The 25,090-nt window shown below is 39.8% G+C and overlaps 1 protein-coding gene across 1 annotated transcript; it reads right to left on the reverse strand.

Annotated features, from left to right (window-relative positions):
* Positions 1–6,649: 6,649 nt before the first annotated feature.
* Positions 6,650–24,572, reverse strand: SLC10A2 (solute carrier family 10 member 2). The gene is made up of 6 exons (XM_060079784.1): positions 24,196–24,572; positions 17,315–17,433; positions 13,102–13,190; positions 11,755–11,930; positions 9,359–9,516; positions 6,650–6,807 (listed from the first exon to the last, which is right to left on the reverse strand). Exons 1-6 carry the CDS (start codon positions 24,570–24,572, stop codon positions 6,650–6,652), a joined length of 1,077 nt encoding a protein of 358 aa, XP_059935767.1.
* Between the last annotated feature and the right edge of the window lie 518 nt (positions 24,573–25,090).

Genomic DNA, 25,090 nt, shown 5'->3' on the forward strand with positions numbered 1-25,090 from the left:
TGGCCACACCTGGAAAGCCTGTGCTCCACTGGTTAGGAACAGAGACTTATGGGGACCTGCTGGGAAGAGAAAAGGCACAGGCGGCAGAAGATGTTAAAACCAGTAGAGGCGTGTATTTCTCCCCCTCCAGCCACATTCACCCAGATCCGTTTATTGACATGTGCGAACCCAGGTTATCCCTCGAGGCGATTCTTAATGTTTCTTTCTTTCCCTCTTGAGTTTACCTGGTTCTCACATATTATATACTAATAAAGAAATATACTGAAAAATCATCTCTCACTTCCATTTCCTTAAACAGTTTTCATGTTTCCATTTTCCTTTGGACCCGTATCATTTGCATGTACTTCAGTGTAAAGATAATTAAATACTAATTTATTTTTTCACTTAACATTATTTCATAACCCTGTCCACCTTGCTGTTTCATTTTGTCCTTAATGAATATCTGTATTGTCCTTACTGATTCCTTTAAAGGGTAGACATTTAGTAGCCATTATAACGTTCCTTAGTTCCAAGAGACTACTTGCAAAAAAGTCATTAAATCCACAGTAGCAGAAGGATTGAATCATATTTGTTATTTTTGAAAAGCTATTCTTTTAAATTCTCCTGGTTTGAGAATGATGTAACCATGGTGACTTAAGAACTTTTATAATGAAGTCAACATCAATATAATTCAATATAATGAATGAACATCAGTAAGTCAGCTGAAAACCCTGCTGGTCCAACATGCAAGTAATCTTTGTATTTAAACATCCCAAGCCACTATTTTAATTTTGAATAATGATACTATCTTTTTTTATTACTTCTTGCACTATATGTGTTTGTGCATGTGTGTGTGTTTGTGTCTGTATTATTTTATTTGCAGAAAAAACGATCTTTTTTCAGCTTCCCATACCACCTCTAAAACACTGACCAGGCTTTTAAATGCAATACTCAGCAAGTTAATAGATGGCTAGAACACTAGAATTAAAAAAAAGAAAACTAGATTTCATACCCTCCAAATAACTTTTAAAACCTTTGAATACCTTATACATTTTTAGGTGTTATTTGCCATTTGTCATCATAAGATAAAATAATTACAAATTCAATTTCTGACTATAGTTGCAAACACAATTTTGTAAATACTGAACTTTTTAAATTAAATTGTTACATCACTTTTAAATGTATCCAATGGAATTTGCATACATCATAGGCATGATACCCATTGTCAATTAAAAAAAATCTGGACAAGTTCTGCCTTCAACTGACATTCAACCAAATGACTGGATAAATAAAATTTGGGGTATCCATGCAATAGAATATTATCTGGCCATTAAAAAGGAACAAAGTATTGGTACATGTGGAAGGTTGGATAAACCTTGAAAACATTATGCTAAGTGAAAGGAAACCATCATAAAAAAATCTAAATATTACCTGACTTAATTCATATGAAAATCTAGAATAAGGGAATCTATGGAGACAAAAAAGTAGACTAAGCATTTGCTTATGGCTGGGAGGGATGAAGGAATAGGTGGGTGACAGATAAAATGCATAATGTTTATTTTTGAAATAGTGAAATTGTTTCAAAATATGGAGATAACTTCACTGGTCTGTAAATATAGTAAAAATCATAAAACTGTATATTTTAAATGGATGAATTGTATGGTAAATAAATTATATCTCAACAAAGCTGTTTAAAAAGGAAAAAAAATATGGACAAGTTCTGCGTTCATATTTGGGAATTTCACATTGTTTTTCTTTCTACTTGAATTTATATTTTAATTTCATTTCCACTGAAGAGTATTATTCTAATCTAATGAATTTGTGAAAACTGTGAGATTCCATATACCTGTGGATGAATATGTTGTAGGTTAGCAATGTGGTCAACAGCACAGAATGTGGAGCTGGGTTTCTTGAGTTCAAGTTTTGCCACTTGCCAGCTGTGTGATATTGAGAAAGTTACTGAACTCTCTGTGCCTAAATTTCCTCTTTTGTAAAAGGGAGAAAATATTACTTGTGCCATAGGATTGCTGTGAAGACGAAATCAATTCACGTAGTATGGAAGTTAAAGAAAACCTGGAACACAATAGCACCAGGTAAACTTTTGTTGTTATTTTTAGACTGAGATAGGGATCAGCATCCACTTTGCTCCTTTTTAAAAAAAAAAATAAAATAAAATAAATGGATTTAAGTGCTGATCAACCTTGTTTCACATAAAGAGAGAGACAACAGTGAAAGGACTTTGGTATGTATTATTGTGCTCGAATCTGAACTCCTTCCAAGTTACCTGCCAAAGAAATCACAGCCGTCTATCAAGGAAACTATGCAAGATTGACAACTTGACCCGAACCTCTCAGTTTTGTTGAAAGCAAAGAATTGGAAATACCTGGTTTTCAAAATGTCTCTGGAACTTGTGCTATTCACTGTTTCAATTTCTAGGAAATAGACTGCAGAAAGCTTGACTAGCCTTATCGAATAGCTCTTAGAGCCTATTACTCTTTCACTTACAGGCTTCAAATTTAACTCAATATTCTCAGAGAGCATTGGGAATGGAATAAATATACCTGCTTCATCTTGACCAATAACATTTCTAATCAGTTTTATTAATGGTGTAATTTACATAGAATAAAGTTCACCAGTTTTACGTGTACAGTTCCGTGCATTTTGACAAATGTTTTAAGGTTGTATAACCACCACCATCATGATATAGAACATCTCCACCACCAAAAACTGTTCCCTCATTCCTGTCGCAGTCCATGCCTCCTACAGGTTTCTGGCCTCTTATCTTTCTGTTACTATGTTTTACTTCTAGTATCTGAGTAAAAACCTAGGAGTGAGATTGCTGAGTGATACAGTTAGTGTGTGTTTAACTTTATAAAACACTGCAAACTGGTTTTGAAGTGACCCTACCGCCAGCAATCTCTGAGTGTTTATATCCTCAGCAATACTTGCTATCATCAGTAATTTTTAAATTTTAGCTATTTTATTGGGATGCAGTGGTGCCTCATTGTTTTTTTTTTTTTTTGCGGTACGCAGGCCTCTCACTGTTGCGGCCTCTCCCGTTGCAGAGCACAGGCTCCGGACACGCAGGCTCAGTGGCCATGGCTCATGGGCCCAGCCGCTCCGCGGCACATGGGATCTTCCCGGACCGGGGCACGAACCCGTGTCTCCTGCATCGGCAGGCGGACTCTCAACCACTGTGCCACCAGGGAAGCCCCTCACTGTGGTTTTGATTTGAAGTTATCTAACTCTTCAGGGTGTTGAGCATTGTTTCATGTATTTGTTTGCCGTGGCCACGTGCTTATTTGCTTTATTGCTTTGCTCAAGAATCTGTTCAGATTTTTTGCTCATTTTTAATCATCCTTTTCCTTCTTATTATTGGGTTGCAAGTCTTTATATATTCTAGATTAATCGTTTTTGTAATGTACTTTTTATATTATCACATTTTTAACTATATTTTTTAAAACCCTGGTGCTACAGATTTTGCTCATCTAATTCATGGAAAAATGCCCTTCGAGTTTCCTAACAGGCAAAGCAAAGGCCGCTGTCAAACCCATTAACGATATCACACTTTCTGTCAGAAAAAAAATGTTTGACTTCATCTTCAATTCTAACAAATACATCAGTATGGGTCCTTGTGTCAATCCCCTCACATTTGAATTCCAACTTCAAGATAGATAAAGTTTGGATATTTGCCATAAGTTTGTCATCTCTTGGATGAAAAAAAGTGTCTTCTCTCAATGTTTCTAAAAATTGAGAAAGATGAGAAGGCTTTCTTAGACACTAATATTCTGAATTGTTCCTTTAGTTTGTGTGCAAAATTATTCTACCCTGGGCCAATGCACCACAGTAAGATGAGGGCTGGTGAGAATAAGGCTTTCCTTTTTCAAGGGGGAGCGTCTTGCCAGGAAGGAGGAGGTAGAAAGGGAGAACATCTCAAGCACTGGAGCATTTAAGCAGGGGAGTTTTGGGAAAGTGTATGTATGCAGGTTGAAGAAATGGGACCTGCTTCCCCTCCATGCCTGCATACTCCTGGGAAATTTCATGAACTGGGAGTATCCATACCACAGGCCTGAAGACCCTTGTTCTAAGCTAATGTGGTTTTTGAGAAATAAAGGCTTAATAGGCAATGAGATGCCAAATATTCCCAGAAAGATAAGCTGTTTCCTTCTGGAAGAGAGTGAGAGTTTCCTAGATGGAGAACAGAGTGATGTCTTTGAGTAGTCAAAAGAGGTTCATAACCTGAATTTCTTCTTCTTCTTCTTCTTCTTTTTTTGTGGTACGCGGGCCTCTCACTGTTGTGCCCTCTCCTGTTGTGGAGCACAGGCTCTGGACACGCAGGCTCAGCGGCCATGGCTCATGGGCCCAGCCGCTCAGCGGCATGTGGGATCTTCCCAGACCGGGGCACGAACCCCTGTCCCCTGCATCGGCAGGCAGACTCTCAGCCACTGCGCCACCAGGGAAGCCCTCTTCTTCTTTTTAATGAGAGATTTTAATGCACCAGAACCATAATTGAATTATCTCTGTCTCTCTGTATCTCTGCATCTCTCTGTCTGTCTGTCTCTGTCTCTCTCTCTATATATATATATATTTTTCATAGAAGGCGGTGATGGTCTTATAAGTACACATAATACTTTTACCATTATTTAAAATCAGGTATCATCACACTATCTTTAAGAATATTTGATTAATGTTCCCCCAGTATGATTTTCTTGGGGACCACCTCAGTCAGTATCAGTAGGAGACCTAATTATTAGGGTATTTAATTAAGAGTTTCTTTCAGGCACCTTTCAAAAAGCAATTTAACATTTTAAAAAATTCACCTTATTTATATCTCTCGAACTGAAGAGTGAAGACATTTTGACAGTTGTCAAAAAGACCCAAATAGACTAACCATTACAAAAATTATTTTCATTTATTCAAGCCTTTAAAATAAAATATTCATTTAATAGGATACTCACAGAGGCAATAAAATACATAATTTAATCAGCTTTTCAAACTCATTTAAAAATAGAGAGTTTTTATTGAAAAAGCTCATATCTTTTTCTTCCCTCTAGCACATTAGGAAAAAAAAAAACCACTCACAAGATACCACATTGTATAAGAGAGCCACATTCTGTTTGACTTACATATCTGGATCAACAGGGAGGAAAAAGCTGCTTGCTGCAGCTGCTGGCATCCAGGCCCTTGACTTTGGGTGTCTTGAAATTATGATATGAATTCACAGTGTGTCTTTAATGAACCTGCCTGTTTTCCATTTGGTGAGGAAAGTATAGGAGAGACTTGACAGATAGATTGAAAAATCTTCCTGTTGCACTGTTGGAAGCATAGTCTTTGACCCTCCCTAATAGGAAGATCAGTACCAACTCTTTACTAGCCTTTAAAAAATCCTTAGTTCCTTTTAATATATTTGTCTAATGATGAAAAAATATAGACGCCTTATTCAATTGTAAATGTGAACGAGGTATAAAAAGGTATTAATGTTACAACATTTAAAAGCAGAATCCCTCCCCCTCGGCATTGGAAGAACTAAGTTTAGAGCTGATATTCATGTTCCTGTAATGTTGAGGGGCACCAGCTGGGCCTGAACTCACATCAACCAAGTGCAAAAAGCCCTTGGAAACCAACACATTTGAAAGGGAATGGATGAGTTAGTGAAAATGTCCGAATAGAAAATGGAACTAGGCCACTCTGAACTGAATTAAGAAGGTACCACATCTTGCTGCGGAATGAGGGAAAGGAGATTAAATTAGCCCCATAATGGAGACACCCAACTGTCGGCCAGCTGTTTCCCCTTTGCCATGAAACTCTGCTACCATTGGCCAAATCCTCTTTGCTTCCTCCTGTTAGATCGGCTTACAGAATCCAAGGGACTCTCTTGGAGATGCTCTTCCCATTTCTGGGCCCTGGGCTTGTCCTCTTCTTCCTGAAACACTGTTTAATACTTACTCACTTCCCACGTGGCTCCCTGACTTCATTCTTACCGCTACTTCTGCACATCTAATTGACTCTCGTCTTGCATTGCAAGCAAGTTTCTGTTATCTGTGCTTTTCCATGTATTTCCTATGATCTCCCATTGAATGGAGTTCACCCACTAGAGCAGTCGAGTTTCTTCCAATACTTCTGTCTTTGTGTCTTCCACCACCTCCCTGCTCTATGTTGCCTACTGTGGAAGCTTCGTATGAACCAAATAGCTGTCATAGTAGCCAGTGTCACACAGGCAAGCCTAGAGGAAGTCTCTCTCCAGGGCCTGAAGAGCTGCCAAATTCAAGCCATTTGAAAGCTTTCTGTTTTTCTTAAAAAAATCAAGTGGGCATCATTGGACTCCCACGGCAGAGCAATGCTTATACAAAACCATTGACGAGTTATGGGCTTGATTCTAATTTGGTTATTAAATTCTCAGTGTTTCTTATGTTGGGCTTAGTCTGAGGTTTGAGGATATTTTGGGGGCATATTCAAAGACAGAATATATATATATATATATGTATGTATGTATGTATGTATGTATGTATGTATAAATATTTGTCACATTAAGGATTTGGACCACCAGTCACATGATACCAAAACCAATACATGAATTCAATTCAAACTTAAATTTTCTCCTTAACGTTTTTTCTGCCAAATATCCCATCAAAACAAATAGTTAAATATTGTTATAGCTGATGTGTGTTCTTTAGAATTTTTCTTTTTGGTCCACTGGTGTGTGCTTTTCATCTGGTTGAAATCCTTCATTCACCTTTTGGAATGATGACTCAGGGACTGGTTCATTGCCTTTGCCCTCTGGAAGTTCCATATTGTTTTTTCTGTAATATTTCTTGTATACTACATAGACTAGAAAACAATACACAGCAGGTTAAGCAAATTTCATAATAATAAGCTGCAAACTTACTTTGGACAGTGATTATAATCTATGTCTCAAAAAGCAGTTGGCATTTTCTGTGGGCTGGAGGCTACTTAGAGAGCACGATCACCATTCTTAGTTCCATGATCACTCATGGTAAGAGGGGTGACTGCACTTCAGAAGGACCTAGCACACAGTTAAGGGCTATTTGCTCATCAGATTTCTTCAGGCATCAGCCCTGTAGGTGGTACTTACCAATAACAACAACAGCAAACATTTATTCCGTCCCTACTGTCTCCCAGTTATGTGCTAGTCCTCAGTAATACGCTACAAGCTAAGGGGCATTGTCAGGACCTTGGTGTACTGGTCTGTGTTGGAGGACTTGAGCTGGAATAATGGTCTCTCCCAACCTTCACTCTCTCTTTCCTACGATGGGGGAGCCTTGGCTGATGGGTGATCAGCCTTCCTTTCTTCCATGAAGCTGCTAGTCTCTGGTGGCGGCCATTTCTCAGCATATTTTTGAGGTCAGCTCACACCTGGACAGACTGACCTGCAGTTGATGTGTGTATGCGTGTGCTAAATGAACATGTAGGAAGCAGTGGAGAGGGGCGGTATTACCAAGCCCATGTGGTCATTGTTTTGAGCCATATTTTCTAATTAAGCTTTATCTATAATAAAAGTGCTATTTTGTTATCTAAATATCTGATTCTTTTTTCTTCTACTTCTCATCTGGTTCCAAAGTCTACAGGGGAAAAGAAAGTATTATTTACTGGCACCTTCAGTTTCCAATACCTCACACTTAAAATTGGTATAATAATACTGTCATCTATCTCATAGGGCAATTGTGAGATAAAATGGTAAAGGGTCTAGCACAGCCCTGTGAGAGTAGTAAGTGCTCAGTAAACACTAACTCTTGTGATGATACAAAGCTGAGAGAGACAATAGCCTGCTTCCAAGGTCTTAATATGTCAAGTCAATATCCCCTAGGTTGGTCTCTGCCCTTCTACTAATATATTAGTTTTGAAGCCACTGAGCTATTGACTCTATTGAATTGAGCTTGTGGTTAATTACAATATCCCAACACTTTTATTATAAACGGTTTTGAACCGGGAATCCCTCAACTTATCACTGATTTTATTTAACCAAACTATTTATTTCCCTCCCTTCCTTCTTCCCTTCCTTCTTTCCTTTCCTTGTCCCCCAAAGTATTTAGACTTCTAATCCTTACACCAAAATATGTTTCCCGGCATTGCATATTCTTGTTTTCATTCTTGCTGCTAAAACTGGGGGAAAATACAAGACCAATACTATTGCCCACTTTTCCATGATTCCTTCAGCTTATCTACTAATCCCTTTTTGAATTAGTTATTTAACTAGTAAATCTATGTAATTGTCCTATCACCAATCTACGTTCTCTCGTTTGGCTAGTAGACACTACTAGTATTATTTGGGAAAATCCCACAGTGTACCAAACTTGGTATGTCTCCATCATACAGGTAAGCAAGGTAATTAGGCCATGGAGCCCTCCCTCCTGTGCCAGTGATAAGTCAGTGGAACGTTTCTAATGGGTCCAGAGGGTCCTGTACTGGAAAGGACAGCTCAGCTTCGAGAATGACATTCAAGATGATAGCACAGAGAACGATTAACTCCTATGGGCCAGTTAAACATCTGTTGGAGCTAAGTGAAAAACCAAACCTCAACCTATACAAAACTGTACCTCTGGTCATTGTATCACTTAAGAGTCACATTATTTTTTCATTCACTTTCACTATACAATCCTCATTAAAATGCCACTAAGCTTTAAGAGGAAGTTTCTTTATTAAACCAACCCCCCCCCAAAATCCCCAGAATTTGAAAATAAAGGTCAAATATGACCAGTCCTTAGAAAACAAAATATAACAAAAAGTTTCAAGTAGGTGAAAGCCAGCAGGTGGCAGGGGCTAATGGATCAAAGCTATATGCTACATTAGAGTGAAATTAAAAATCAAGTTGGCGATTCTTAGTACTTGAAATAAAGAACATGTTTGCTTTAACTATTTCAATTGTATGGTTATTATAAAAAAAAATATATATATACACACACATATATGCACATACATACATGTCTTCCAATATAACTTAGCCTGATAAATATCCCTTGTATGCTAATTTTCTGATAAATATCTTACATATATACTAAGCATATCAAGATGATGATTTGAGAAAAATGACCAGTTCAGGGTTCCTGGAAGCAGGTAGGAAGGCACACTATAAAATGGTCCTAACAGGTTAATATGCTCCTTAATTACTGAGAAAAAGAAAGTCAGTGGAGAGAATCAACCTCCATTACTTTTCACTTAAAAATACTCTTTACTGGAACGTTTTGGTAAGATTATAATTTTTTTCATCAGCAGTTGGGAAGTCGTGATAATATTATGGGTGGCTTTCCCCACCTGTTGATTTCAATGCCAGAAAAAGGGAATTAAAAAATGCCATACTAGCAACTCCAGGATTTCTCAAAGAAGCACATCACAATGAAATGTGATGATCAATGTTCCTTACGTGCTAAGAATATTGCTGCCATGGTGAGCTGGAAGATGCTGTAGATGAGTGGGAAGGTGAACATGAGGTTGAGCTCCTCGGTAGTGAAGGAGAGCTGGATGATGGTGGAGCACAGCTGCGTGTTCTGCATCCCAGTTTCCAAAGCAACTGTTCGGCACCTGAAAGAAATGTTCCGAGAACCTATGTTTTCATTGGTTTGTTTGGGGTGTAGTTGTTCTGCTTTGTTATTGTATAACATTAAAAGCAGATATGAATGTAGAAAACTTACCCTTACCAAAGGGGATAGCGGGGGGTGGGGAGGGATAAATTAGGAGTTTGGGATTAATAGATGCACACAACTATATATCAAATAGGTGAACAGCAAGGGGACCTACTATCTAGAACAGGGAGCAATATTCAATATCTCATAATAACCTATAAAGGAAAAGAATCTGAAAAATAATATACATATATGTATAATGATCACTTTGCTGTACACTTGAATCTAACACAACATTGTCAAGTAAGCCTCAATTAAAAAAATATTTACTCCAGAAAAAAAAGCAGATATGAGAACAAGTACATATGTATGTGTGTATACATATATCTGTTTTTAATGTATGTATTTATTCACTATATAGTTTTATTTATATTAAACAAATATGTAACTTATTAACATATTATTAGATAATACATTATAATATAAATAAATATTTTATCACTTTTTCTCTACATATACATAGATAAAATCTTGCTCTAGTCACCCTTATGATCGTTATGATAATGAGAAAATGGACATAAACCTCTACAAAAGTTAAAAAACTTTATGTAAACAAAAGCCGCTGTTATTGTTTTCTCCTTTTCAAATTTAAAAAATTGGGGATTATAATATTTCTTGTCCAGAGGAACAAGGAACACCAATTAGCTTATTTTGCCCTCTGAGCAGTGGAAGTATCTGTGTCATCTATTTCTATATGTGCATATATACACAGAGATTATTTATATTATATTTAATATATGGATAACATTTATTAATAAGCAATATATCCTTATTAAATATAATATTGATTAAATTTATTTACAAAATAAAATTATATGTTGAATAAATATATACACATTGAAAGCAGATATATATATGTATATGTGTGTGTATATATATATAATATATATATATAAATTAAAAAATATATCTGAAAGGAGCAGGCTCATTTATATTAATGTTCCATAAATGGCAGAGGGAGTTCATGTCACTCTTTTTAATTATGTCCTTGGTAACAGTGCAGAGCACAGAGCAGAGGCTGAGAAAACACTCAAGGTAGAGTATTTGTTATTGTTGTTTTATTGTTAAATTGGTGTTGTTCTTCTGGTTAAATCTTGATCAAAAATCTGCAAGGTGGGCATTACTGGCCCCATTCTACAGATGAGAAAATCAAAGGAAGAGTAAGTGCTTGGCGTGGGGGTTCCACCGTGGGTGAGTGGTGGGTCAGCCTGACTCACATCACACCCTTTCCACTGTTCAGTACCTCCCACCTTGTCCCTGACCTCATACATGTACCAGCTCCGACACCTGCTTTTCTCTCTGCCTATTGATTCTGATGCTCTAGTTGGAGAGGAAAGCCCATACATGCTAAAACAAGTTCTAATATCCAGCACTTGGTGGATCATGAGTGCATCCTGTTTCTGGCCTGAGGAACCCTTGTGGATCACAAGGCCAACCTGGGTGCTTTGGTTGAAGTCACTTTGTTTGGAGAATAAGGACGCGTGACAGTGGAAGAGGCCAACTTACACCGTAAGGGGAATGGTCCAGGAGGATTTGAACAAAAAAAGAGGCAGTCAGTGTTTTCTTTCTGGGGGACTTGCATAATTTAGGGATGAATGAGTCTATATAGAATGATGTATTCAGAAATAGGGTAATGTTATTACAGGTGAGAAACTTTGAATCTGCATCAGTATGTACAGCTGTTGTAGGTTGAATTGTATTTTCCCAAATGCATATGCTCAAGTCCCAACCCTCAGTACCTCAGATTGTGACCTTATTTGGAAATAGGGTCACTAAAGATACAATTAGTTAAGACAAGGTGATTCAGATGCACCCTAATTCAATATGACTGGTGTCCTTATATAAAGGGGAAGTTTGGGCACAGAGACATGCACAGAAGGAAGGCATTGTGGGGAGAAATAGCTAGAAGATGGTCATCTACCAGCCAAGGAGAGAGGCCTGGAACAGGTCTCCCTTATCCCTCAGAAAGGGCCAATCCTGCTGACATTGATTTTGGACATCTAGCCTCCAGAACTGGGAGACACATTTCTGTTGTTTAAGCCATTGTTTGTGGTGCTTTGTTACAGCAGCCCTAGCAAACAAATACAGCAGCTATTACAGAAGAAAATTCCTAGTCTGATTTACCAAAACACCATACCTGTGCCAGGACTGACCAGCTATTCTGGCCAGAAAAAACCCTAGGGAGTAACCGGCCAAGGGAAATAGGGTTCCTATAGCCCAGAGTTTGGGCTCAATGATCCAGGCACCCTGGTACAGTACTCCTCCGACCACAGCTATGAGCACGATGAGCAGGGCGCCTGTGATGGACCCAACCTGGAAGAAAGACACAAGCAGATGCAACAATCGTGAGTCAATGCAAATCCAAATATTCTTGTCAGAGAAGAAGCCTAAGCATCTCTTTCTCTCTGGGAAAGTGAGAATAAGTGATCTTTCTGTGTAACCCTTGCCCGATGGCCATGGTAGACCCACCAGAAATGCTGGTGCTTGTCCCACGGTTTAATTTTTAAGAAGATTAACAGGACCAGTTGAGTGTCCGTACTCGGTTAGCCTGAAGAAGATGTTCTAGTTGCAAATTATCCTTGTCAGAGAGGAAGAAAACCCACTCCAATAAGAACTAGAAGAGCTGGCTTCCAGATTCAAGTCCTCCTGCCTGCCTTCCTTAGGTCAATCATGAAAGCTCTGTGAGTCTTAGATGTTTCATCTGTAATTGAGGATGAAATCTTACCTGAGTCACATTTTATGATTGGCATGATAATGAGAAAATGGAGATAAAATTCTATAAAAGTTAAAAAGGCATGGGCAAACAAAACACTGTTATTGCTTTCTCCTTAAAATTAAAAAAAAATCGGGGATGTTAACATTTTTTTTTCTGATCCAGAGAAACAAAGAACACCAAGTGGCTTATTTTGCCCCCCTGAGAAGTGGAATCTATCCCTGTCTATATCTGTCTATATCATCTATATTGTCTGTCTCCATCAGGTGGCTAGAATATAGTTGGTAAAAGGGAATGAATTGTTACTAATTATGTATATCATCATTTATATATATAGTTATATATTATTATCTTTATGTATATATAAATGTGTATATAAAATCTACCAATTGCCAGGCACAGAACTGGCCATATAGATACAGGGATAAGAAAGATACGATTTCTTTTCTAAGACAGCTGTCTAGATATATTTTGTAATACAAACCCACATAACAGAGATAAAAGCAAAGTGCTGTCGGTGTACAGAGTAGAATAAAACCAAGAGGTGAAGTTTGAATTGGGAATCTCAAAGGGTAGATAGAAACTTGCCCTGTGGTTGGGACAGGGAAGGGTGTTCTAGAAGAGTGGGCTGCATGTCTAATAACTTTAAGACCCTCTAGAAGGGGCTTTATAATACAGTGAGAAAAACCAGTTCAGTAGATAGAGAGAGCCATCGCTGCAGTGCACACTCTGGGACACTTGACCACACTGCCTGTGGCATGGGACACTTACCTTAAGTATGATCTTGGCTTTATGGGGCCATCTGTGATTAACAAACATTCCAATGGAAACAGGAACAACAAGAGCCACCAAAGATATACCTAAATGTGACAGAGGGCAATTTGATCAACAGAATACAGCACAAGAAAGAGGAAAACAAGAGTAAGCGGCCCCCAAAAAGGTTTAGGATGTAGAACAGGCTCCCTTCCTGAATACACTAAATAATTTAAAAAACAATCCACCCCCCCAAACTCTACTTCTTTACCTACTCCAGTAAATAACTCAATATTACTGGTCGAAGATTGGTAATATTGATTATATAAGTCCTTTCCCTAAATCCTGGATTAATTTTTTTAGAGTTCTTTATACTGCCAATCAAAATCTTTTAGTTTCAATTTGTCAGAATCTTGGCTTATGTGCCCTTGGGATCTTTATATCCTAGGAAAAATACCTTTTCAAAGTATGTGTATGTGTGTATGTGTGTGTGTGTGTGTATTCTTGGGGTGTACAAAGATGATATTTAACATCTGTCTGTTACTTCACGGTAGTAGAAATAAAAGAAAAAAGTTCAAAATTCTCCAGACATTCTGTGGCTAATGACTTCTGGTTAAGACTGATTTGGGTGATTCAAATCTGCAGCAGAGAAGTGAAAGTATAGGTTGAAAAAGCATGCTTTAAATTTTCCATGAGATAATATATTTGTCGACCTCTCAAGTAATTATAATTCTTTTCAGGAATGTGCTCACCCAGCCAGATAAAAGAGTCATACTTCAGTTTCTCTGTGTTAAATTTACTGCTGTTCTTGTGACATGTGGTTTGTTTCTCCATGTTATTTAACACTCATTTGTCCGATGGCTGCTTTTATATAATATGGCACCAAACAACTCCTAACTTCTCACAGGCTGTTTCTTTTTCAAACATCCTTTTAAAGTAGTAGGAGAAAGTGGAATTGAGTAATGAAATTCTGAGAGTGGATGTTGTTTAGTATTGGAGTAGATTGAACTAGGACTGGGAAATGGATTCTAGATTCCAGGGCTGTAAATATCAATTTAAAATGCATACAATAATGATGAAAACATAATGTCTTTGTAGCCTTCTGGCCCTCCTGGTGATATAAGGGTCTGCAATTACTTTTCCCCAGAAATTACTCAATGGGATTAAGTAATAGCTAAGGGTACAAAGAGCAGGAAAAGAAAAAAAAATGTAAGGATGAAAGAGTAAGGAGAAAATGGTGGAATAAAGAAAATGAAAAAGGTCACGGATGGATGTACTGGTCAGAGCCCCCAGAAAAATCCCCTTTGGGTATCCTTACATCCTGCTACTTTGGGAGGAGACTTCCTCCTCTGGGTGTCCAGACTATTTCCTAAATGGATGTTTGTAGGCCTTAAAGGAAAGCCGTCTTGATACAAATTGGTTGCACTGCGGTCGCTTAAATCTGGGTGCGAATACTGTGATTGGAATGTGAGTGTGGTTAGGTTTTGGTAATGTATTTGTCATGTGTTGGATCTGTGCAAAGGCAGCCCAGCCCGTGCTCGGCCCCTCTTTGCTGAGTCTTAATCTCTTGGGGGCAACCCAAGGCTACCAGATAAACACACAAGCAGGACCAGTGGCCAAAGATAATGGCAGAATTGCATTTCCCCTCTTGACCAGACGAGACCGGATAAAGATTTTCTGGGACTCGAAGTTGGCTGGAAAAGACACTCTTTGCCCTTCATCCCACTCAGAGCGTGTGACTCCCACCTGGAATTCTTTACTCTCCAGAGGCCTAGAGATTTGTGTTTCTTATTCCCCATGTGCCTGAGCTCTCTGTGGCAAATGCCTGTCCATTGAGACGAGAGAGCATCGCTTACAGTTGCACTGTTCGAACCATAGCTTGGTCTTTAATCAAGTTTACATGGCAGGTACAGGAGGGAAGAAAGGGACAAAGAAAAAAGAAGAAAAGCGAGTGGGAAACAGAGTCACGGGGTAGAACTTGGAGCCAGACAGGCTCGGAGCTGAACCTTATTTGCAAACTTTGAGAACCATGTGAATCATTTAAGCCTCCCAGCCTCAGTTTCCCCATTTGTGAAGTGGGTAGAATTATGTCTAATGCATGGTGCTGTTGTGAGAATCAGATGGGGAAATAGATACACAGGTTGTGGTCCTAGACATGCACGGGATGGAAGAGGTGGCATGGGAGTTTTCTGCAGTGTTTGCAGTGGTACCAGCTGCACAAGCTGCCTCCCTCCTCCATCCAAGTGTCACCATCTGAAGGGGTTCAGGGGGTGTTTATTGAATCATCAGAACATGGTGAGCACCGTACGGAAACTGGGCCCAATAGGCCGGCCAACGGAGCAGAGTGGAGAGCAGGCCGAGGGTTATTTCCAGCTCCCTGGTCATCTTGGACAAATTAAACACATACCCTGAGCCTTACTTAATTGCCTCATTGAAAAGTATTGAAAACATCTTGTGAATTAATCAGGTTGTGTGTTTTCTACATTAAAGGGTAGCAAGAAGGTTAGGTTGGAAAAAGGACAAGGACAAAATGGTGAATAAGCAGAGTTAATACTTTTGTTTTTTCAAACACTCATTTTAAAACTTTTTATCTTTTCCTCTTCATTTCTCTCCCCTTCTGTTTTCTCTTTTCTTTTCTTTTTGCCCTTTCTGCCTTGCAGGATGACCTTTTCCTCCTTTCAGGTACTAATGACTCACTTTCTCTTCCTTTCAAAATTTATTCACATTGAAGAAGGTGCTATCAGTCATTCACACTGTAGTTAGAATTTCCTAATATCACCATGGGGCATTTTCCAGGAGGGAATGACTATCAAGAGGCGAATATTTTAAGGCTTACATTTTTTTCTTAAACAACAAATAATATAGAATTAAAACTCCTCATTCAGCAGACACATTCTGTGAGAGGCCTACAGTGCACACCACTCAAGCAAACTGAACTCTTTTCCTTGAAGGAAGGTGTCCTCCCAGGGAGCAGACTGAGAGTTGAGCAGCGTAAGGCACAGGCAGGTGGCTGTACAGGGTCACACTAAAGCCTGCTTGCAGGAGATGACATCTGATAAGAAGGAGTTCCCTGGGGTCTGTAGAAGGACCATGTGAGGAGAAATCCTATATTGCACAAGGTGTCCCAAAAAGGAACACTTTTTTGTATGTGTGGGGAGGATGTCTCATGGCCATGGTAGGAATAGAGTAGAGTCTGTCTGAAAATATTGCAATACAGATTGTCCCCCATGAGTGTTCCAAAGTTTGTTCTAACTCAGTTGTGTAGACCCAAATCATGTTTTTATCACAGAAACAATTTTTCTTAGAAATGGAAGCCATCCAGTCCAGCTTCCCATGTCAACACGAATCCTGTTTACAAACATCTTTCTGAGGCACCGTTCAGTCTTTGCTCACATGTTCCCTTCCACAGGACCCCTGCACCTTTTTGAGGCAGCCCATCAGGGAGACACTGGTCTGCAAGGTCAGCTGAAAAAAGACTATTTAGCATGTCAAGTAGCTGGCCATTGGTACTGAGGTACTAGTTCACTGACATCTCATCTTTGATGACCGTGGCTCTAGCGGATGCCTGGTTTGGGTAGACCAGGAACTATCTTGTCCTGCCCTTAACCCCATATTCCACCAATGACTTAATCTCCCACCAATATTTGTTCTCCAGAAATAGGAAATAAAGCCCTTTGGGGCTGGGGGTGACCATCTGGGAGTTGAGTGGAGACAGAGTTATAACTTGCACGTTTGACTCCGAGGGCCTGGTACACAAGCTGGGCCAGTAGATCAACTTCTGAATTACAATGTTGTTCCCATTGCTTACCGGGTGCCCTATTTTGAAACCATAAATAGAATGTTTTTTGTATTCGTTCAATATGAGTGTTCCGGAGTGCCCTGGACCAGTTGTGTCCTGGGATGAGGGAAGGACAGAGCCACCTGTGCATCAGCAGCCCATCTCCTCAGGTCCACACGGCTGTTCACGGGGTTCCACTCCATCAGCCCCCTCCCTGGTGATTTCAGTGGAGGACAAAACCAGTTCTCCCTCGGCGTCAAGCTTTGGAATTCACATTCGGCCAATCCTCATTCAAACACAGGCGAGACTTGTCCTGAAATCCTAACTGGGCACAAACTACTGCTGGTGCAAGAAGTAAGGTCTAGCTGGGTGTGAGCCTGGCCTGAGGATCTACCCAGGGACAAGCAGAGGGGAGGAGGGCTGGTTAAGCAATCTGGTGGAGGAATGACTTACCTATTTTATCATAGGGAATTATGATTATCCCAGAGTCGGCCCACATTTTGGTATAGATTAAGAGGCACAGCGGCATCATCCCCAGGGCAAGCAGCGTGGAGCATGTGGTCATGCTGATGCTGAAAGGAAATGGGCAGGGTGATAGAGCCACCTGGGTTTTCTACGGGAGAGCTTGTTTCATTTTTCAGTGCGTGATTAGAAATTCCTGCCGAAGACCCTCCGCCAGCAGCACCATCTGGTCCGATGGACAGAAATACACACGTACCCTGGTCTGTGTAGGGCCACGCTGGGGGCAAGATGGTGAGATCTGTATTTCGTGTCTTTCTACTTTGTCTTGTGCCACCCCTCCCTCCCCACTGGTTCTCAAGGATCAGAGAAGATATTTTGTGACTGTATAAACTCACTGTTAAACAAGGTACAAGGTGCTTGGACATGCCTCCCTTCAAACCTCCAATCAGAGAACAGCAAACACATTTATACCCACCAAGACATCAGGGGCTGTGCTGGGTCTGCTCGGGACGGGACTCCGTGGCCCCTGGAGGAGAATGCAATTCCAAGGGAGGAAGCCTCAATGCCTTTCCTTAAAGCAGACAAATTATTCCCCTAATGCCCAAAGCTTGAGAGAAGGAGAGGAAGCTGACTTCAAAAACCAAGGAAAACATGCAAGCAGGCAGGGTGGGCCTGGGTTCTAGTTCTGCTAAGAAATTTAGCAGATGGTGCTCAGTAGCACCAGGGTCTGGTAGCGCTCCTCCTGAAGCATCAGTGTTTGAGTGAGTGGACATGGTTGAACAAGTGGACTTTGGCTTTGGAGGTGGAGGGGGTATGAAATTATGCTATTTTTAGCACTACTGCAGCGGATGGAGGAGAGGTTTTGGGTAGCGGGTCTTTTGGTCCCTGAAAAGTGCCCTGTGTATGGGGGGCGTATTCTCTTCCTGGGAAGCAGAGCCCTTAAACAGCTGGGCCAGACACTGGCTGGCTTGGAAGCAGGTGTGGCCACGTTTATGACCATGGGTAATTTACTTGACTTCCCTTTGCCAGTTTCCTTATCTGTGAAATGAAGAAATGTGAAATGAAGATCATAATCATCACTACCTCATAGGCTGTGAGGACTAAGGGACCCAATGAGTCCAGTACTTAGAATAATGCAAGACGCTCATTAAAAGCCAGTTAAATCTAAACCTAACCCTAACCCTAACCCTATCCAGCCATTGTGTGTGTGTGTGTGTGTGTGTGTGTGCATTGTGTTTCAGCATAATACAGAATCAGGAAACTAGAGAGATTTTTCTGAAAGGCCCTTTTTCTAATAGCCGTAGCACTGAGACTATCAGAGTAGTAAGTTCTTAAAGGAATTAAATGTGGACTTCAAGGAAATGTTAAGTTATTTACAATAACTGTCTCCCCTCTGAAAAAAACAACCAAAAACCACAAACCACCCTACACATTGCTAAGGAAAGCAGCTGGAGGTGAGGAAGTTCGTTTCATTGCATCTAACTAAGCAGTTTTGGCAAAATAAAGGATGGGGCAGTGTTTATCAGGGGGCTTACCTTGCATACTAATCATTTTTTAAAAAACCAGAATGAAGTCACTTAAGACATGTTTAAAGGATTTAGAAAAAAATACTTGTCTTAGTAGAGCTAAAATTGTGTAACAATAACCAGTGCTGGGGATGTATGTAAAGCATTTCCAAGAAGTTCAATCTGTTATGGTGACACGTTAACTTAATTTAGATATGCAATAGGATGCTAAAGGCAGAGTTCCACACCAGAATAATACGTTAATTTGTTACGAATAGTGCTTTGTCCTACTTATAAGTAAGATCCTGGAGTTTGATTTTCCCCTCTCTCTCTTCCTTTGCCATTCTCTTTTTCATCTTTTATTTAAAGAAATAAATTAGGATGGATTTAAAGTTATCCCCATAATAAAATTACTTTTATTCCAATGCATCCAATATGCTTTACAGAGTGGAGATGATGGGATGGGGGTGGAGAAGGGAGCAGTGTGCATTACCTGCATCACAATGAAGAGAAGGCTGACCATTTTTTGTTTTAAACCATGAGAACAACTTTTAGAAGGAAGTCTGTTTCTCCCCTTGTTTTTCTTTCAAATTTCCTTCTGAAAGCTTCAATTCTGACTCATTGCTAAGATAATTTATGAAGTTGTGTCCTGACTTGAATTTGGCAAGAATGGTTTCTTAAAGGCCACGAGAAGTGACAAAACAGGAGTTGGAGAAGGGAATGGTTTAGATTTAGTGGCCATTTTGACCATGAGATGCTGCAGAGGGGCAAGAGGAAAGATGGCCAGAACCACTCAAAATGAGATGAAAACCAACTCAGATAAACGATTTTAAGGGACAGTGTAGGAGAATAAATTAGCAAGGAAAAAATCATTTTACGTAAAAAATTTGAAGTTCTACAAAGAGCAAAAATGTCAACAGTGGAAATACTATACCCTGCATTTATATTGGAATAAGAGAAAACATCAGAAAAAAATCTCTTGGTTTAAATTCTTGCCTTAGTCCTATTCATTGCCAGGGAGAATTGTTTTCCTTCTTTTTTCTTTTTGGAATTAAAAGAAAGCAATAAATGAGAATTCAGTGAATGTTGAAGAATTTGATGAAGTCTGTGATAAGGAATGCAAAGATTATAATCATATTAGAAATGAAACACCAAGTTTGAAAGATCAAAAAAGTGTACACAGGTGGGGCTAGAAGGTGGAGACATGATGATTGATAGAAATAGTATTGCACAGAGGTTAAGAGTCTGGACAGGGCTAAGCAAATAGGTCTGGATTCTGATTCTGACTCTCACATGTACTGACTATGACCTCTGTCAAGGATAGGAGCCTTAATTTTATCATCTATTAAATGCAGAAAATAATAGTACTAACCTCAGAGGATTAGTTTGAGGATTAAAATGCACCTAGAGGACTTATACTGTGAGTGGCCCCTAACAGTATCCACTAAATATTAGCTAGTAAATAAAAAGAAATGCTGCAGAGCAAAACAAAGCTTGGTTCCTCTGAGGGACAATAAAGGGGAATTCAAATAGTGTTGGATTAATTCTTAGATTAGAGAGGAGCTGGACATTTGTGTCATTGAAATGGGAAGAACTGCTTTGAATTTGTGATAAGCCAGAGGGTCAGGGATTTTGAACAACTAAAATAACAGTGAACATGAAGTTGGAAGATGAAAAATATAACAACATGCGGCAAAAGAACAAAGGTTGTAGTAGGAGAACTTAGAAACTCTTAAATCTAGAAAATAATCAAAGGGAGTGTAGACAGTGCATAGCAGTGAAGGAATTAGGGGAAACTGAAGAAAGGATGCATAGGCAGGGATTCCCCAAAGAAGAAGTCAGAGAAAGGAAAATGGATTCCACATATAAGCAATATCATATGATGTTTGTCTTTCAGTGTCTAACTTACTTCACTCAGTATGGCAATGTCTAGAAAGGATTCAAATGAACTTATTTATAAAAAAGAAGTAGAGTCATGGATGTAGAAAACAAACTTAGGGTTACCAGGGGTTAAGGGGTTGGGGAGGGATAAATTGGGAGATTGGGATTGACATATCCACACGAGTATATATAAAATAGATAACTAATAGGGACCTACTGTGTAGTACAGGGAACTCCACTCAATACTCTCTATGGGAAAAGAATCCAAAAAAAAAGTGGATATATGTATATGTATAACTGATTCACTTTGCTGTACACCTGAAACTAACACAACATAGTAAATCAACTATACTCCAACAAAAATTTAAAAAAATAAAGAAAGGAAAATAGGAAGGAACATCCTTGTGTGGTGTGACCGAGGCCGTTGCTAAAGAAAGGAAAGATTTAAAAATGGGGAGTCTTTGGTTATACATCAGACACAAGGGGGTGGAAGTCTCTGTGTTTGTTCCCCAAACTGTGGGCCACCAGCAAATTCACCTGAGAGCACCACCTTCATTTCTCCCTGAGACATTTTGTTCATAATGTGCCCACGACAGAGCTAGTACAGGTGAAAATGCTTGTTCACTGATCAGATTCCCACAACTGTCTAGGCTGGAGTGGTCTGAGAAGGAGCTGAAATATTACTTGCTGCATGACAAAGAGCAAGGATTCCATTAGCAAGGTCTGCTTTTTTTGCTGTGTGTGTGTGTGTGTGTGTGTGTGTGTGTGTGTGTGTGTGTGTGTTTAAGTCACCAGAGACTGCAGAATGCAATGGTTTCCCAGGTTTGGGAAGAGATGACAGCGTGAAGGGGAGATGACTTGGTTTCTCCCAGGAACCACACCCAGGAAGTGAAAGCCAGATGGAGTTGTTTTGCCAGTGTTATATGGTATCTGCTCAACTAGTGCAGATACCTGTTGGTATAAACAGTCATATCTCAGCTGCCAGTGCTAGAGTTCAAGTGGAAATGGAGAAGGTAAAGTTCCAAGACGACAGAATCGGAAATATAAAGGGTAGATAGAATTGTATCTACATAAATGATCATGAGACTTTAGTTATCCACTGCTCGCTCCAGAAGAATAAAAAGTGTTGGAAAACTGTTTCCCAATAGCTGAGGTGTTACTTTCTTAATTTGCTCTGAAGAAATATTTCAACAGTTTTTCCTCTAACATAGGCAATGCATAACGTCATCATCTTCCTAGAGGCGTAATTTAACGTCCTTTCAGTGATCATGGGTTATCATTATTACTTGTTCCACTAAAATATGGTGATGTCTTCTGGGTGATAGGCTTACAGAGCTGTTTGTCCCTAAAATAGTGATGCAGAGCTGCTGTGCTTTCTGACTTATCATCTTTGCTTTGGAGGCATTTTGATCTTTTCATTTGCAGTCAGGCTTTTGGGGCCACTGGATGCTCTGGGACATAGGCCTGCCCCTTGTAACAACTTGCTCCACCCCACTTCTTGTTTCTCATCCTCTGTGTTGGGGAAAAGTTTTAGAGCTTTACAATCGGGAGAGTAAGTGGGTCCTGTGTGAGGAACGTCTATGAGATGAAGTATGATTTACTTTGGGTGTGCAGAGTCTTTCACTGGGTCTTGTTTGAGTTCCGGTTAGGTGAAGTCGCTAGAGAGGTGATGACTGCACTGGATGTGTGCTGGTGTTGTTCACAAGACAAGGGAGATCTGTGGAGTGCACACTTTCTAGAATGAAAATTAACAATTTTCAATGCCACGTGTCCCATGAGAGGACTTGCTGAAGGATTCATCTATACTGATTCAGCCGGGGGTTTTCCACCAAGGCTCCAAATTCTAATTCTGGTTCTTATTTCTTAATATTTTTATTCCTTACAGGAATTGTTATGCGAGGGAGATAAGATTACATAATCATCTCCTGTTTCCAGAGAAATAAGATTTCCTTAAAACCACAGGAAAGTGTACCTTAGAGTTTTTAGGTTAGGCTTTTACAGTTTCAGCCCCCAGAAGGGAATCTGCCCCAGTAGCTGCTCAACTCAGCATCACACACACTTTTCTGTCTTACAGAATGATGACACGTGTGGCATTTCGTGGAGGTACAAGACTTCTGTTTTGTTAAAAAGTTACAAATATTATGTAAAAGCTGTTTGGTGGCAAAGTCCTGTATTCAATTCAGTTCACTCCCCGCAACTTGCCTGTAGAATTCTCACCTCTGTGTCTTCATCCAGGTCACACCAAGTTGAAATCTAACAAGGCCTTATCACTATAGGGTGGTTCACAGATTAACTAAACCCGAAGAGCACTTGTCATCCTTTGCTCCTCACAAGAGTTTCCTTAGAAAAAAAATCTATTGCAAGGAGTAGATGGTATTTCCTTATGTGAGAGAGATGTCACGTGAAGGTATATCGTTTGTATGGCTTTTCTAAAGCTTCTGGAGAAATCCTCACCAGCTGGGCTCAGGTGGCAGGCTTCCAGTTGCCCACTAGGCTCTGGATCAACCTGGAACCCAGTCTGACATTTTGCTCTGTTTATATTTCTACACATTTGCTTCTGAGTGTTATAACGTGATCCACAGAGCCCATTGCCTACTGTACGGTATCTAATAAGCACTCGTTACACTGACACCTGGCAGGTTTGCAGAAAGGCATACCTTTCACAGGAAATGAGGAATGGTGAGGGAAGAAAAAAGACATTTGTCTATTCAACTTGCAGCATTAAAATTCTTGGTGTCCTTGCATTACTGCTTTGTCTTATTCCTATTAGTTTTATTTTTTTTCCAGTGCTAGTTCAGACTGGCACAGGATGAATTGGGCAAACATTGCAATTTAGATTACTCTGTGGGAAGCAGAGAAACCATTTTCTGTTTATTTTATAGGAAGGTAAGCATAATTTTAAAAAAGCTGTTGTAGTGGTTTTCTTTTTTCTTTACTTTCTTTTTTTGTTTGTTTAATGCCAGTAGAAGTGAAGCAAATGTACAAAATCTTTCTTATACCTTATACCAAGAAAAAGCTTGTCCAAAAAACTGGCTGTGCTTGGCCATTGTCTCATCCTAGGGTCTAACTTTTAATGAACAATTTAGTTTCACGATTGCATTCAAAGCTCCTCATCACCACAAAGAAAGTGTTTTTTTGTTTTTCTTTTTTTCTGATACCAACAAGGAAAACTTTCTCAGCTGCAGCTTGTGGCTTGGAAAGGATTTCTTTTTTGAAAAACTTTGACTCTTTTCCCAAAGAGAAACAGCAATTATACAACTCCTTGTTAACTGAGTTAGATTTTAAAACACAAACACAAAATAGAACCCCTAAATTCGCAGAGCTAAGCAGCTGCATAGGAAGGCGAGTCAAGACATTTCGTCTCCTGTTTCAATTCTTAGTTGGACCCTAGATCAATGGCAGATCAGACGGACATTCACAACGCCATAGGCTTCTGAGAAGATTAATTCAATGTGACTGCAGTACTGGGAGGTTTAGATATCTTACCTCAGGTCCATGTCGCCATCAGCCCAATAGGCCAAGATGTTGGAGGTGGTTCCTCCCGGACAGCATCCCATGAGGAGCACCACTACAGCTTGGATGGGGAGGATGTCAAAGGTCACTGAGAGGACGAATCCTGTGAGGGGCATGATTCCAAACTGACAGAGGAAGCCAACACATATGCCCCACGGCCGCTTTACGTGCCCTAGGAATTTCTTGATTTCCACATTGCATCCCATGGAGAACATCACCAGAGACAATAGGATGGTTAAGACCGTGCTCAGGACCACACTTAGAGTGGTGTTGACATCGTCCTCTGGCACCACACAGGACACGCCATCACAAACTGTTGCATTGGCCAAACAGACCGTTGAATTATTCATTGCTGGCTTTTCTGCTCAAATGCTCACAGAGGTCCACAGAAGCACTCGTCCTCTTCTCCTCACTAGGTAAGTACTGTCTACTCCAACTGCGTCACTTTTAAACCCTTTTGAAACATATGTCACCTGGTGTCTCCTTCAAAAGCCACCTCAGAGAGGCAATAAAAAACAATAAATGCTAGTATGTCAGTTTCGAGAGGTAACCTTACAACACAGCACAAATTATGAATCATAAAAGTCCTGCCAAATTATTGGTCCAGACAGAGAATTCTATTTAATCATTTATTGACATGATAATGAACAGTGCCATATAAAAAGAGCTGTGTTAATATTTAATGCTGGGAAGCTTTGTTCAATAATGTCAGTTAAATGACACTTGAAATCAACTCAGACTATTACAGAACATTGTAGGGGTTAAGCCGCAGGAAAGAATCTCCTTGCCATGGGGGCGACTGGGTCCTGAGAAGTCCAGTGCCTTGTGACAAATCAAATTGCCCACTAGTATCAGACTCTGAGCTGGA

This window comes from Mesoplodon densirostris, chromosome 17 (assembly GCF_025265405.1).
Source record: "Mesoplodon densirostris isolate mMesDen1 chromosome 17, mMesDen1 primary haplotype, whole genome shotgun sequence".
Classification (NCBI taxonomy): domain Eukaryota; kingdom Metazoa; phylum Chordata; class Mammalia; order Artiodactyla; family Ziphiidae; genus Mesoplodon; species Mesoplodon densirostris.

Bases quoted from the DNA above. Each gene is read 5' to 3' on its own strand.
- SLC10A2 (XM_060079784.1), bottom strand. From the start codon at position 24,572: ATGAATAATTCAACGGTCTGTTTGGCCAATGCAACAGTTTGTGATGGC. The intron at 17,434-24,195 runs GTAAGATATCTA...ATTTCCTTTCAG, and splicing joins GATGGCGACATGGACCTGAG to CATCAGCATGACCACATGCT. The intron at 6,808-9,358 runs GTAAGGAACATT...ATTGTTTTCTAG, and splicing joins GGCAGCAATATTCTTAGCAC to TCTATGTAGTATACAAGAAA.